The sequence below is a fragment of the Triticum urartu genome, chromosome 2A (assembly GCF_056163025.1).
Source record: "Triticum urartu cultivar PI428250 chromosome 2A, HENAU_Tu73, whole genome shotgun sequence".
NCBI lineage: Eukaryota > Viridiplantae > Streptophyta > Magnoliopsida > Poales > Poaceae > Triticum > Triticum urartu.
The window spans coordinates 41,609,541-41,624,388 of NC_141874.1; the positions used below are offsets into that span (position 1 = coordinate 41,609,541).

Sequence of the window (14,848 nt, forward strand, 5' to 3'; positions counted from 1 at the left end):
TATTGTCACTTCAGGGTTAACGGATCATAACACATAATAGGTGACTATAGACTTGCAATATAGGATCAAGAACTCTCATATATTGATGAAAACATAATAGGTTCAGATCTGAAATCATGGCACTCGGGCCCTAGTGACAAGCATTAAGCATAGCAAAGTCATAGCAATATCAATCTCAGAACATAGTGGATACTAGGGATCAAACCCTAACAAAACTAACTCGATTACATGATAAATCTCATCCAACCCATCACCGTCCAGCAAGCCTACGATGGAATTACTCACGCACGGCGGTGAGCATCATGAAATTGGTGATGGAGGATGGTTGATGATGACGATGGCGATGGATTCCCCTCTCCGGAGCCCCGAATAGACTCCAGGTCAGCCCTCCCAAGAGGTTTTAGGGCTTGGCAGCGGCTCCGTATCATAAAACGCGATGAATTCTTCTCTCAGATTTTTTTTTCTCCCCGAAAGCAAATATATAGAGTTGGAGTTGAGGTCGGAGGAGCTCCAGGGGGCCCAGGAGGTAGGGGGCGCGCCCTAGGGGGGCAGGCGCCCCCCCCCCCCACCCTCGTGGACAGGTGGTGGGCCCCCTGGTCTTCATCTTTTGCAAGGATTTTTTATTATTTCTGAATAGATGTTCCGTGAAGTTTCAGGTCATTCCGAGAACTTTTGTTTCTGCACATAAATAACACCATAGCAATTCTATTGAAAACAGCGTTAGTCCGGGTTAGTTCCATTCAAATAATGCAAGTTAGAGTCCAAAACAAGGGCAAAAGTGTTTGGAAAAGTAGATACGACGGAGACGTATCAGGTCACAACAGGGAGGACTTGCCTAAAATCGCCACCAAAGACGACAACCTTTCCACCAAATGGTAAAGAACATTCCATTATATCCTGTAGCGATCTATCAAGCGTCTCAACTGCTTGACACTTCATCATAGCAACTTCATCCCAAATTATCAAGGACGCCTGTTTAAGCAACTCTGCCGTACCACTCTGCTTTGTGAAGATACACATGCTGTTGTCAGTGAGCTTGATTGGAATTTTGAACCTGGAGTGTGCAGTCCGACCTCCAGGCATTATCGACGCTGCGATACCTGATGTAGAAGTTGCGATCGCTTTTAGGCCCATTGAACGGACCTTTGCAAGCAACGCCTTGTACAGGTACGTCTTCCTAGTGCCTCCTGGACTGTCAACAAAGAATATCTGGCTTTTTTGGTTCGTCACATGATCCATTATGTCATTGAAACCAGCTAGTTGATCATTGTTCAAACAGCTGAATAGATCTAGATGTTCTTGGTCCACTTTGACATGTCTCTCCTCTATTACCTCTGTATTGTTAACGTCAGAAGAACCATCTGCGTCAACCAGATTCGGAAGTCCATAGAGTTTAATATCCTTTCCCATGGATTGCAGCAGATCCCTGATATCCCTAAGGACCATTTGCTCAAGTGATGCCTCGTTCGATTGAGTGTGGCGATAATCTTCAGACATGGATGCTAGATGTTTGTCCCACAACTGACGGATTTGTGTTGCCACACAGAATACCAGTATAGTCGCAAACAACCGTCTAAGAGTAGAAGGCATTTGGAATGCCACTGCCTCTGTCATGCAATCATCAAGTGTCCTGTCGTGCTCAATGAGGCCTAATTGCTAACACGCCACTCTGAAGGACCCGCATGGCTTGCCATTTACTGTTTTTAAATCATCAAATGAAGTGGCATCTCGGACATGGTTTAGGAGCACCCGCAAGTAGTACCTCTCTCCTTCAGCAGGGTGTGCATGGACCAATATTCGAATCTGTGATCTCTTTTTTTCCTAGTTGCCACTTCTTATTACCGGGTATCTACCTATAATGTTCTGGGAACTCTCTGTACAACAATTTCCGTGCCTCTGGATACTTCTGGTTCATCTCAAAGTACTTGGTAAGCATGGATTTGGAAGAAGATGGTCGAGCAACAACATCTTCCAGATTTTCATAAGCCTGGAATGTGACTGTATGCATGTTTGGCAAATGAAGCTCGAGCTGCAACACAGCTGGGCTGACACCAAACATTTTAAAGCCGAAAATCCTGTAGATAGCTTCGGGAGGAGATATATAGCGTGCATCCCTATATTGTCGAATTTCATCGATGATTCCCCCATCATTGATAATATCCTGCTCGAACGCAAATGATGCCTTATCATGCCCTTTGTAGATGTACTTGAATAAGTACTTCACTGCCTTGATGCTCGAGCATGCTTCGACATTAATGTGACAGTTGTATGTCATCAGCAGAAAGGGGTTGTAAGGGACCACCCATCTATTGTCCAAATCTGCTCCTCTGATCCTAACTCTCACCCCATCATCCCTCCTTTTATAGATGGGATATGAGTCTTTCCCTTGTAATGTAGCATCACAGAAATCTCGTGGGTAATAAAACCGACATTGTCGATCTATCATGCAAGGGCAACTTTTCTTGAGCGCGCCACATGGACCATGCAACATGTGTTTGACCACCAGATCATGGAGAACAGGATATTTATTTTTGTCGGTATCTGTGCCGATATCACTCGATCGTAGTCATTCGGAGTCCTTAACTTACTTTTTGCTTTCATGATTACAAGTATATGCTCATGAGGGAGGCCTCGTTTCTGAAACTCAATGACATGTACATAAGCCACAACTTCTCCAAAATGCTTACCCTTAATCAGTAAGTCCATCATGGATCGTTGTTTAGCTCTGTATACTCTTGCCACAAGTTCTGGACGGTCTTGTGGCAGCTGTCCAGGCAACAATTCAATAGTTATCTCCTCCTAGTAGGGATTGCACGTCATCGTGATAAAATAATCCGGTTTACCCCATCGTTGAACTATTGTCATTGCATCTAGGAACCTACGCTGCATGTCACGGTCACCACCAGGAAAGGTACGTGGAAGCACGATTCTCTTGCCAATACGATCACCGCATGACTCGCCAGCGATGACGGTGTCAACAAGGCCCTATAATAAATCAATATTTGACGCCAATTAGTATACCATTGTGACGCCACCGATTCAATCGTACACTAATCATACACGCAAACGTGTACGTTCAAGATCAGGGACTCACGGGAAGATATCACAACACAACTCTACAAATAAAAATAAGTCATACAAGCATCATATTACAAGCCAGGGGCCTCGAGGGCTCGAATACAAGAGCTCGATCATAGACAAGTCAGCGGAAACAACAATATCTGAGTACAGACATAAGTTAAACACGTTTGCCTTAAGAAGGCTAGCACAAACTGGGATACAGATCGAAAGAGGCGCAGGCCTCCTGCCTGGGATCCTCCTAAACTACTCCTGGTCGTCGTCAGCGGGCTGCACGTAGTAGTAGGCACCTCCCGAGTAGTAGTAGTCGTCATCGACAGTGGCGTCTGGCTCCTAGGCTCCATCGTCTGGTCACAGCAATTGGGTATAGAAAGGGGGGAAAGAGGGAGCAAAGCAACCGTGAGTACTCATCCAAAGTACTCGCAAGCAAGGAGCTACACTACAAATGTATGCATTGGTATCAAATGGAATAAGGGTATCATATGTGGACTGAACTGCAGAATGTCGGAATAAGAGGAGGATAGCTAGTCCCATCGAAGACTACGCTTATGGCCACCTCCATCTTGCAGCATGTAGAAGAGAGTAGAGGTTAGGTTCACCAAGTAGCATCGCATAGCATAATCCTAACCGGCGATCCTCCCCTCGTCGCCTTGTTAGAGAGCGATCACCGGGTTGTATCTGGCACTTGGAAGGGTGTGTTTTATTAAGTAACCGGTTCTAGTTGTCATAAGGTCAAGGTACAACTCCAAGTCGTCATGTTACCGAAGATCACGGCTATTCGAATAGATTAACTTCCCTGCAGGGGTGCACCACATTTCCCAACACGCTCGATCCCCTTTGTCCGGACACACTTGTCTGGGTCATGCCCGGCCTCGGAAGATCAACACGTCACAACCCTACCTAGGCACAACAGAGAGGTCAGCACGCCGGTCTAAATCCTATGGCGCAGGGGTCTGGGCCCATCGCCCATTGCACACTTGCACGTTGCGAACGCGGTCGGCGAGCAGACCTAGCCTCCCTTATACAAGAGCAGCCGTTCCAGTCCAACCCGGCGTGCGCCGCTCAGTCGCTGACGTCATGAAGGCTTCGGCTGATACCACGACGTCGAGTGCCCATAACTGTTCCCGCGTAGTTGGTTAGTGCGTATAGGCCAGTAGCCAAACTTAGATCAAATACCAAGATCTCGTTAAGCGTGTTATTTTGAAATAACCACGGACGCCGACCAGGGCCAGGCCCACCTCTCTCCTAGGTGGTCTCAACCTACCCTGTCGCTCCGACACAAAGTAACAGTCGGGGGCCGTCGGGAACCCAGGCCCACCACTACCTGGATGGAACCACCTGCCCCTTGAGCCCCCCACATCGGAGTCACTTGCGAGTACTCTACGAGCCGACCCGACTTTAGTCACCACATGTATCATATATTATGTATATAAGTATATACCCGTGATCACCTCCCAAGTGATCACAACCTGATAGTATAGCATGGCAGACGGACAAGAATGTAGGGCCACTGATGGAATACTAGCATCCTATACTAAGCATTTAGGATTGCAGGTAAAGGTAACAACAGTAGTAGCAAGGACAGGCTATACATCAGAATAGGATTAACGGGAAGCGGTAACATGCTACACTACTCTAATGCAAGCAGTAGAGAGAAGAATAGGCGATATCGGGTTGATCAAAGGGGGGGGCTTGCCTGGTTGCTCTGGCAAGAGAGAGGAGTCGTCAACACCGTAGTCGTACTGGGTAGCAGCGGCGTCGGTCTCGGTGTCTAGCGAGAGAAGAGGGGAAAGAAACAATAAATATTAAGCAAACAGATGCATAACGATGCATGGCATGGCAAGTAGCGGTGCTAGGTGTGCCCTAACGCGGTATGAGGTGATACCGGCGAAGGGGGAAAACAACTGGGAAAGTATCCCGGTGTTTCGCGTTTTCGGACAGATGAATCGGAGGGGGAAAGCTGCGTGTTCGCTATGCTAGGGATGTGTGGCGGACGAACGGGCTGTGTATCCGGATTCGTCTCGTCGTTCTGAGCAACTTTCATGTATAAAGTATTTTCATCCGAGTTACGGATTATTTTCAATGAATTTCCGAAGTTTATTCAATTTTCTAGAATTTATTCATATTTCGATATTAAACAGTAAAATACTCACGTATTGCTATTGTAGCTACAGTGTATGACAATGGGGCTGGGTTGACACAGTCAACAGTTGACTGGTCAACAAATAAATAGTGTACGGGTTCACTTGTCATTGACTTAGACTCTTCTTGATTTGCTTTTTCTTTAAACTAATAGTGGGTCCTCATGTCATTCTCACATGTGTCAATAAATCATCTAGCTAACTTAATTGGGGGGGTCCCACTTGCCATAGAATACAAACTAACCTAATACTTATTACCCCTAATTGATACTCTAATTAGACCCTAACTAATTGGGCTCGGCCATATGCAGTGGCACAAGCCGGCCATGGTGTGGCTGTGCACCACGCACAAGCACACATGCACACAAGCGCATGGCCATGGCCGTTGCTACCAGCAGTAGCAAACGCCAGCAGCGGGCATCAGCACAGGCAGCGGCAACGCAACTAGCAGCAGGTGCATCAAGCAGCAGCAGTACAACAGCAAACAGGTAGCGGCAAAAACAGTCGGCGGAGCAGCGAACCAGCGGCGGCATCAGTAGCAACAACACCGGGGTGAGGCCATGGCGCACCGGCGCGCGCGACAGGAGCAGCAGCGGGACGCGGACACGCACAGCTGACCATGGCGCTGTCAGGAGGCTTGCGAGGCACGGCCGGCGCGGGGTGAGCGCGAGCGTGCGCCTGCGCACGGGGGAGCAGAGCTCCGGCCACGGGAGGATGCGGGAGATGGCTACGTCGACGAATCGAGGCGAAAATCAGTGGGGAATGGAGGAGGAGCTCACAATGAACACAAAGGCGAGGTCGGGGAGGCCGGGGCTGGACCGGAGCGGCGGCAAACGACGACGGACGACGTAGATGTACGTGGTGAAGATGGCGGCGTTGGCGGGCGTACGAGCTGCCCCGACTCGGTTTTGTGCTCGGGAAGGACGAACTGGACCGTGGCGGTTTTTCTGGGCATCTTCTTGCGGTGCGAGGAGCGCGGTGGCCGCGGCATCGACGATGACATGGTGACGACCGAGCTCGGAATCGAGTGGATCGAGGGTGGAGAAGGGGAGGAGTGAGCTAGGGTTGTCTAGGGTGTCGGAGTGTCGGCCTTATCCTCTCCCAGACTCCCTGTAGTGCCAGACGTCGAGCATCGGCGGCCATGGCGCCGTGGATGGCTGCCACGCCATGGCTCTGCCTCCTCTGTACATGAAGCTGAAGAAAAGGTTCACGTGGTGGGCTGGGTTATTAACTGTAGACATAGAGCCCAAGTGTACAGTGGTATTTAGCATTTTCCCTTTTTCTTTTTTTTGTTTTCTACTTTAACTACTGTTTTGTATTTAATTTATGCACTAAATGATTTCAGTTAAATGTGTAAAGTATCACATAAATTCTAGACAGTATTTTGGGCTAGTACAACAAGCTTCAACTATTTTTGAATATTTTACCTATTTATTTAAATCACATTATTTCAATAAAAAGGTTATGGGTCAGTTTCAAAAATCTTTAGGGGCACTTATATATTTTATAAAATGTTAACTCTTACATTAAAATTAGCTAGTACATATTTTCAACCCAAGCTACATTTTTATTTTACCTTTTTAAAATTTTAATTATTTGACTTTACTTTAAATTTTAATTTTAATCGGGTTAGGATCAAAGTGAGGGTTAGAAAAATTAAATGTGATGACATGGCACCATTAGTATGTGGTTACTATAGCTTAACTATCCGGGCGTCACAACCATGTTGAAACAAAGAGTGGCATCTGTAATACAATTTAATAGTATAAACACAAGCACGTTACTTGGTAGAGGTCAGCACGTATGACCTTTTGATTTGCTGGCTTTGAATACCAGTCAAGCCTCATTGTCTCAATCTTGATGTACATGTCAACCTCCCACTGTTGGAAAAGGCGCCCCCAAACAAGATGATGTTAAAAAGCTTCTTCCGGACCTGTAGTTTGAAGGCATAGTACTCCCTCGCGCTAACATATTTCCTTGATTTTGTGACATTCATCTCATTGTCACCAAAATCATCATCCGGGTTATCCTTGTAGTCATCTAAAAATTGTTTAACAACATTAAAGTTGGTATAATAGAATCATAAGAATATAAAGACAGGAATCGCGTCCAATACCTACAGCTAAATCAGTGGCTTGGTCTTCATGCCCTGCGCCATGACCAAGTTCTTCTCTAATCATGTTATCGTCTGAAAGATGGATACCAAATAAGGTTTACTTTGATTAATATGTTTTAAATCAGTAATGAACATAATTTTGGTCTATTACCTGCAGCTAAATCAGTGGCTTGGTCTTCATGTCGGACGCCATGATCAAGTTGTCCTATATTCATGTTATCGTCTAAAAGATGATATATATGTATAAATCAATAATGAACATAAACCGGGTATAATAGAATCATAAGAATATAAAAACTTCAATCACGTCCAATACTTGCAGCTAAATCAGTGGCCTGGTCTTCATGTCGTGCGTCATGACCAAGTTGTTCTCTAATCATGTTATCGTCTGCAAGATGGATTACTGAATAAGTTTAACTTTGATTAAAATGTATAAATCAATTATGAACATTATACCTGAAGGAAGAACACAGGCTGGGTACTCTTGTCATGCAGAATCATCCACTGAATCTTGGTTTGTGTCATCAGCGGCCCCAATATATGGCATCAAACGATTCCAACCAATCTCCCCACATGGGAAGAATAGTGGATATGACAAAGGGTCGTGGCACACATAGTATGCTCTAATATACAAGGGACGCTCTCCTTTCCCATACACGATAACACTTCTATCAAAGGTTTTTTGTGGGTCGCTCCCTTCAACCCATATTGCTGCTACCTGAGAAGTTGTTGGCGCATTGTACCTCCGTTGATCAAGCTTGATATCGGTATTTAATGAGATCGTGTATTCATCTAGATTCGGAACAGCACCAAGGCTTTTGAATACTTGAGCATAAGGGTTATGCTCTAGTATTGCCAGAATCTTCCGTATGAGATCTAACCTAAGATTTGGAGACCTCTTAACCCTGTGAAACAAGTTTTCATCTGTATCATAAATATATAGCTACAAATGTCGAGGGCCATTATCACCAAACTCCAGATCATCAAGAGCGTGGTACAACCCCCCACACGCACGAAATGTATATACGCCGGTTCCTGCCGCGGTGCTGACTCGAGAATCAAGGGCGACTCCCAGACTTGTGAATGCGAAGTGGGAGTTGAAATACTGTATATTTTCTTTGAAATATTTAGCATCCTCATCATCTTGACTTGTAAACAACCGTTTCAACTCCACACAAACATCTGCAGTAAATACATCCACTTTCCCCTTTCTGCAGCAAAACGCAGGCCCCTCATATTGAAATCACAAAGCTCCACAATGGCGGCAATCACTAACTTTTCTAAGCACGTGATGCTTTTTGGGCAGGTTCATGTAAACTCTGTCAAGAGCATCATTATTGAGAGCTCCATCACCATCCTGTTGCTCCACTCGGTAGGATTGAAAATAAACATCTGGAGCGGAATTGACATTTGTATTAATGAAAGTTCACCCATAAACCATATTACTAATATTGTATTGTACTGGTAACTCATGAAAGCAATAATAAACTTGGTTGGGCGAAGATCCTAGCTTCTTCATCATGGTCCACGTCTCCAGTTTTTTCTCCTAGGTTCCCGTCTCTCAAGCATTCTATTGGTGAATATTGAATAATAGTGCGTCAGGGGTAGTAAATGATGCCCATTTGATGTTATGCATACTGGGGAGATGAAACTAAAAATGACATTATGGAGACCATCAATGTTTATCGTGTGGACATCGGGCTCCAGTAGTCTATATGCATCTTTGGCGTGCTCGTTGGCTGAAAACATTTATTTGGCACAAAAGAGTAAGCAAAAGAGCTGGACCCTTTTTTGTACAGGGTGGTACCACAAAAACGTACCAATTTGATTATAAGTGGTTTAACCTGCATCTGCGGACGGTTCCATCCCTGGAGTAGTATCATTACGTTGGATCGGTAGAGGTTTCTTGCCAATAATAAGGATCTATACTTGAATAAAAAATAGAATGACAAAATAGAGAAGAAATAAACACCGGATAATTTAGCACCATTAATAAATCAGACAACTAACCCTTTTTTTAGAAGACTCTTCTGGCATATGTAGGTTGTCAATCGTACTAAGTTGGGGGTTCTCATCTAGTGGCATTTGTGTGGGTGTCAGTCGTCTTGAATTCCGTTGCATCTGGTACGCATCATTTCTGTGCAACCAATCAGACTCATCATCCACATTGTCTCTGGTTAAATGAACGGAATTTGGTAATGCACCCCCTGCACTTGTTATGTTATGCAGTTGTGTGATTGCAGATTGTCCGGTAGCATACACTTGCGTTGCAATGTTACTACCATCAAGGACGGCAACAATATGCTTATTTTGCTCGCGGGTTTGTCGTTGTCGCTTTAATATTTCCTCTCTATTTCGTGCATACCACTTCCTTTCCATCTGATTCTTAATCTCATTACTACCTGAGTAGATGAAGAATAGATCATTATATATAGCAATATAACTGGGCAATGTAGAATGAAGTTCATCTCCATTACACTAGTAGAAAACGGGCCTATTGTCCCGGTTCGTAAGGGCCTTTTGTCCCGGTTCCTGAACCGGGACTAAAGGGTCGTTACTAATGCCATGTCCCTTTAGTCCCGGTTCAGTCCAGAACCGGGACAGATGGGCCTCCACGTGGCCTGTGCGCAGAGCCCAGGCAGGAGGGCCTTTGGTCCCGGTTGGTGGCACCAACCGGGACCAATAGGCATCCACACGAAAACATTTCTGTGGCTGGGGTTTTTGTTTTTTTTTTAAAGGAGGGGGAGTTTGGGGGTTTTGGGGGGTTAATTTAGGTGTTTCATATATTGTGTTAGCTAGGTATAATTAATAGAGAGAAGTGTCCTCTCTTATGTCCGTGCTTGGTCGACGCTACGTACTATACATACGTATAGAGAGGACTAGACACGCTAGCTAGCTAGTAAGCAAACAAAGGAAACAGAAGATCGTCATGAACATATATGCATACAGAGAGAAGTGATATCGACCACCTCTCCTTCTCCGAGAGATTGGTCGAACAACAAGTTCTCGTATATCTATCCGACACTACCGGCTACATATATACAATAATTATCTCTTACAAATATAATCTCCTAACATACGGACGCATGGTCCACATAGTATTCTCCGTCTTCAGCGATCACGTGGTCAAGAAACAATGCCGCCAATTCCTCTTGAATTGCTCGCATGCGAGATGGTGCGAGGAGTTCATCCCGCTTCCGAAACATCTAATTTGAAGAAGGGGGTCAATACACACACACACACACACACACATATATATATATATATATATGAATGAATGAAGCTCAACACAAATGATGGTAATAAAATAAAATTGTGAATGTTGTTATTTACGCACTTCATATTGTTCGTCAGAGTAGCCCCGCTCACAAGTCGTGTGGCGGATGGACTCGCAAACATAGTATCCACAAAAATCATTCCCTTGTTCCTGCCACAACCACTTTACAAGAAATAGAGGTCAATCAAACTGATAAGCAAGAATGCCAAATGGTATTGATGAAACTAGCGCTTGAATCACTAGGAGATGTGCGGAACATGCTACTATAGTACTTACTTTCAGGTGTCTAAATTACAGCTTCTGCGGCAGTCCCGGAGCTTTTTTGGTGAATTTTCTCCAAACCCTGCCAAACAAAGAAAACAATTACTTGATATATCAGAAAATTAACAAAGTTGCTGATATGGTGGATAATGATCGATTTAACTTACTTCTCGAGCATTTGAGTCATGTCCGCATAGTCCTGGGGATCTTTTCGTCTCGAGTCTAAGACGGTTACTAGTCCCTGCTCAAGCTTAATCTCTAGGAGAATATAGTGGAAACTGCACACGCATGCATAACTCATCAATTACATTACTATAACCTTGACTAATATATAAGGGAAACCGAATATGCACAAGACAGTAACACTCACTTGAAGTTGTAAGGAAAGAGTATTATATCTTTGTTTTCATTTATTACCAACGATCGTAGCAAGTTGGCCTCGGTATTTGCGGCATGAAATTTAACCTTAGTTGCATCTATGAGATTTATGTTAATGAACCCAATATCACTGATTTGTCTTTTCTGTTGGGGAACGTAGCAGAATTCTAAAATTTTCTATGCATCACCAAGATCAATCTATGGAGTCATCTAGCAATGAGGGAGAGAGGTGTGCATCTACATACCCTTGTAGATCGCGCGCGGAAGCGTTCAAGGGAACGGGGTTGATGGAGTCGTACTCGACGTGATCCAAATCACCGATGACCAAGTGCAGAATGGACGGCACCTCCGCGTTCAACACACGTATGGTTGGGAAGACGTCTCCTCCAACTTGATCCAGCAAGGGGGAAGGAGAGGTTGATGAAGATCCAGCAACACGACGGCGTGGTGGTGGATGCAGCAGGATCCCGGCAGGGCTTCGCCAAGCGCAAGTGGGGAGGAGAGGTGTTATGGAGGGAGAGGGAGGCGCCAAGAGCAAAGGTCCGGCTGCCCTCCCTCCCCCCTCTTTATATAGGGGCCTTGGGGGCGCCGGCCCTAGGGAGATGGATCTCCAAGGGGCGACGGCCAAGGGGTGGCTTCCCCCCCAAGCCAAGTGGGGGGCGCCCCCACCCCTAGGGTTTCCCAACCCTAGGCGCAGGGGAGGCCCAAGGGGGGGGGGTGCACCAGCCCACTAGGGGCTGGTTCCCCTCCCAATTCAGCCCATGGGGCCCTCAGAGATAGGTGGCCCCACCCGGTGAACCCCCGTACCCTTCCGGTGGTCCCTGTACTATACCGGCGACCCCCGAAACCTTCCCGATGGCCGAAACTAGACTTCCTATATATAAATCTTTACCTCCGGACCATTCCGGAACTCCTCGTGACGTCTGGGATCTCATCCGGGACTCCGAACAACTTTTGGGTTACTGCATACTAATATCTCTACAACCGTAGCATCACCGAACCTTAAGTGTGTAGACCCTACGGGTTCGGGAGACATGCAGACATGACCGAGACGACTCTCCGGTCAATAACCAACATCGGGATCTGGATACCCATGTTGGCTCCCACATGCTCCACGATGATCTCATCGGATGAACCACGATGTCGAGGATTCAATCAATCTGTATACAATTCCCTTTGTCAATCGGTACGTTACTTGCCCGAGACTCGATCGTCGGTATCCCAATACCTCGTTCAATCTCGTTACCGGCAAGTCACTTTACTCGTGCCGTAATGCACGATCCCGTGATCAACCACCTAGTCACATTGAGCTCATTATGATGATGCATTACCGAGTGGGCCCAGAGATACCTCTCCGTCATACGGAGTGACAAATCCCAGTCTCGATTCGTGCCAACCCAACAGACACTTTCGGAGATACCTGTAGTGTACCTTTATAGTCACCCAGTTACGTTATGACGTTTGGCACACCCAAGGCACTCCTACGGTATCCGGGAGTTGCACAATCTCATGGTCTAAGGAAATGATACTTGACATTCGGAAAAGCTACAAAAACGAACTACACGATCTTTGAGATATGCTTAGGATTGGGTCTTGTCCATCACATCATTCTCCTAATGATGTGATCCCGTTATCAATGACATTAAATGTCCATAGTTAGGAAACCATGACTATCTTTTGATCAACGAGCTAGTCAACTTGAGGCTCACTAGGGACGTGTTGTGGTCTATGTATTCACACATGTATTACGATTTCCGGATAACACAATTATAGCATGAACAATAGACAATTATCATGAACAAAGAAATATAATAATAACCATTTTATTATTGCCTCTAGGGCATATTTCCAACAGTCTCGCACTTGCACTAGAGTCAATAGTCTAGTTACATTGTGATGAATCGAACACCCATGCAGTTCTGGTGTTGATCATGTTTTGCTCTAGGGAGAGGTTTAGTCAACGGATCTGCCACATTCAGGTCCGTATATACTTTACAAATCTCTATGTCTCCATTTTGAACACTTTCACGAATGGAGTTGAAGCGACGCTTGATATGCCTGGTCTTCCTGTGAAACCTGGGCTCCTTGGCAAGGGCAATAGCTCCAGTGTTGTCACAGAAGAGAGTCATCGGACCCAACGCATTGGGTATGACTCCTAGGTTGGTAATGAACTCCTTCACTCAGACTGCTTCTTGTGCTGCCTCCGAGGCCGCCATGTACTCCGCTTCACATGTAGATCCCGCCACAACGCTTTGCTTGCAACTGCACCAGCTTACTACCCCACCATTCAAAATATACACGTATCCGGTTTGTGACTTAGAGTCATCCAGATCTGTGTCGAAACTAGCATCGACGTAACCCTTTACGACGAGCTCTTCGTCACCTCCATAAATGAGAAACATATCCTTAGTCCTTTTCAGGTACTTCAGGATATTCTTGACCGCTATCCAGTGTTCCATGCCGGGATTACTTTGGTACCTTCCTACCAAACTTACGGCAAGGTTTACACCAGGTCTGGTACACAGCATAACATACATGATAGACCCTATGGCCGAGGCATAGGGACGACACTCATCTTTTCTCTATCTTCTGCCATGGTCGGGCATTGAGCCGTGCTCAATCTCGTACCTTGTAATACAGGCAAGAACCCCTTCTTTGACTGATCCATTTTGAACTTCTTCAATATCTTGTCAAGGTACGTACTCTGTGAAAGACCAATGAGGCATCTCGATCTATCTCTATAGATCTTGATGCCTAATATATAAGCAGCTTCTCCAAGGTCCATTGAAAAACACTTGTTCAAGTAGGCCTTTATGCTTTCCAAGAATTCTATATCATTTTCCATCAACAGTATGTCATCCACATACAATATGAGAAATGCTACAGAGCTCCCACTCACTTTCTTGTAAATGCAGGCTTCTCTATAAGTCTGCGTAAACCCAAACGCTTTGATCATCTCATCAAAACGAATGTTCCAAATCCGAGATGCTTGCACCAGCCCATAAATCGAGCGTTGGAGCTTGCACACCTTGTCAGCATTCTTAGGATCGACAAAACCTTCCGGCTGCATCATATACAATTCTTCATTAAGGAAACCATTAAGGAATGCCGTTTTGATGTCCATTTGCCATATTTCATAATCATAGAATGCGGCAATTGCTAACATGATTCGGACGGACTTCAGCTTTGCTATGGGTGAGAAATTCTCATCGTAGTCAACCCCTTGAACTTGTCGATAACCCTTAGCGACAAGCCGAGCTTTATAGATGGTTACGTTACCATCCGCGTCTATCTTCTTCTTAAAGATCCATTTATTTTCTATGGCTCGCCAATCATCGCGCAAGTCAGTCAAAGTCCATACTTCGTTTTCATACATGGATCCTATCTCAAATTTCATGGCTTCCAGCCATTTGTCGGAATCCGGGCCCGCCATCGCTTCTTCATAGTTCGAAGGTTCACCGTTGTCTAACAACATGATTTCCAGGACAGGGTTGCCGTACCACTCTGGTGCGGAACGTGTCCTTGTGGACCTACGAAGTTCAGTAGCAACTTGATCTGAAGTTTCATGATCATCATCATTAACTTCCTCTCTAGTCG

The 14,848-nt window shown here is 45.4% G+C and overlaps 1 protein-coding gene across 1 annotated transcript; it reads right to left on the reverse strand.

Annotated features, from left to right (window-relative positions):
• Positions 1–810: 810 nt before the first annotated feature.
• On the reverse strand, positions 811–1,497 carry LOC147983425 (uncharacterized). Its single transcript, XM_087540722.1, has one exon. It carries the CDS (start codon positions 1,495–1,497, stop codon positions 811–813), a length of 687 nt encoding a protein of 228 aa, XP_087396848.1.
• Between the last annotated feature and the right edge of the window lie 13,351 nt (positions 1,498–14,848).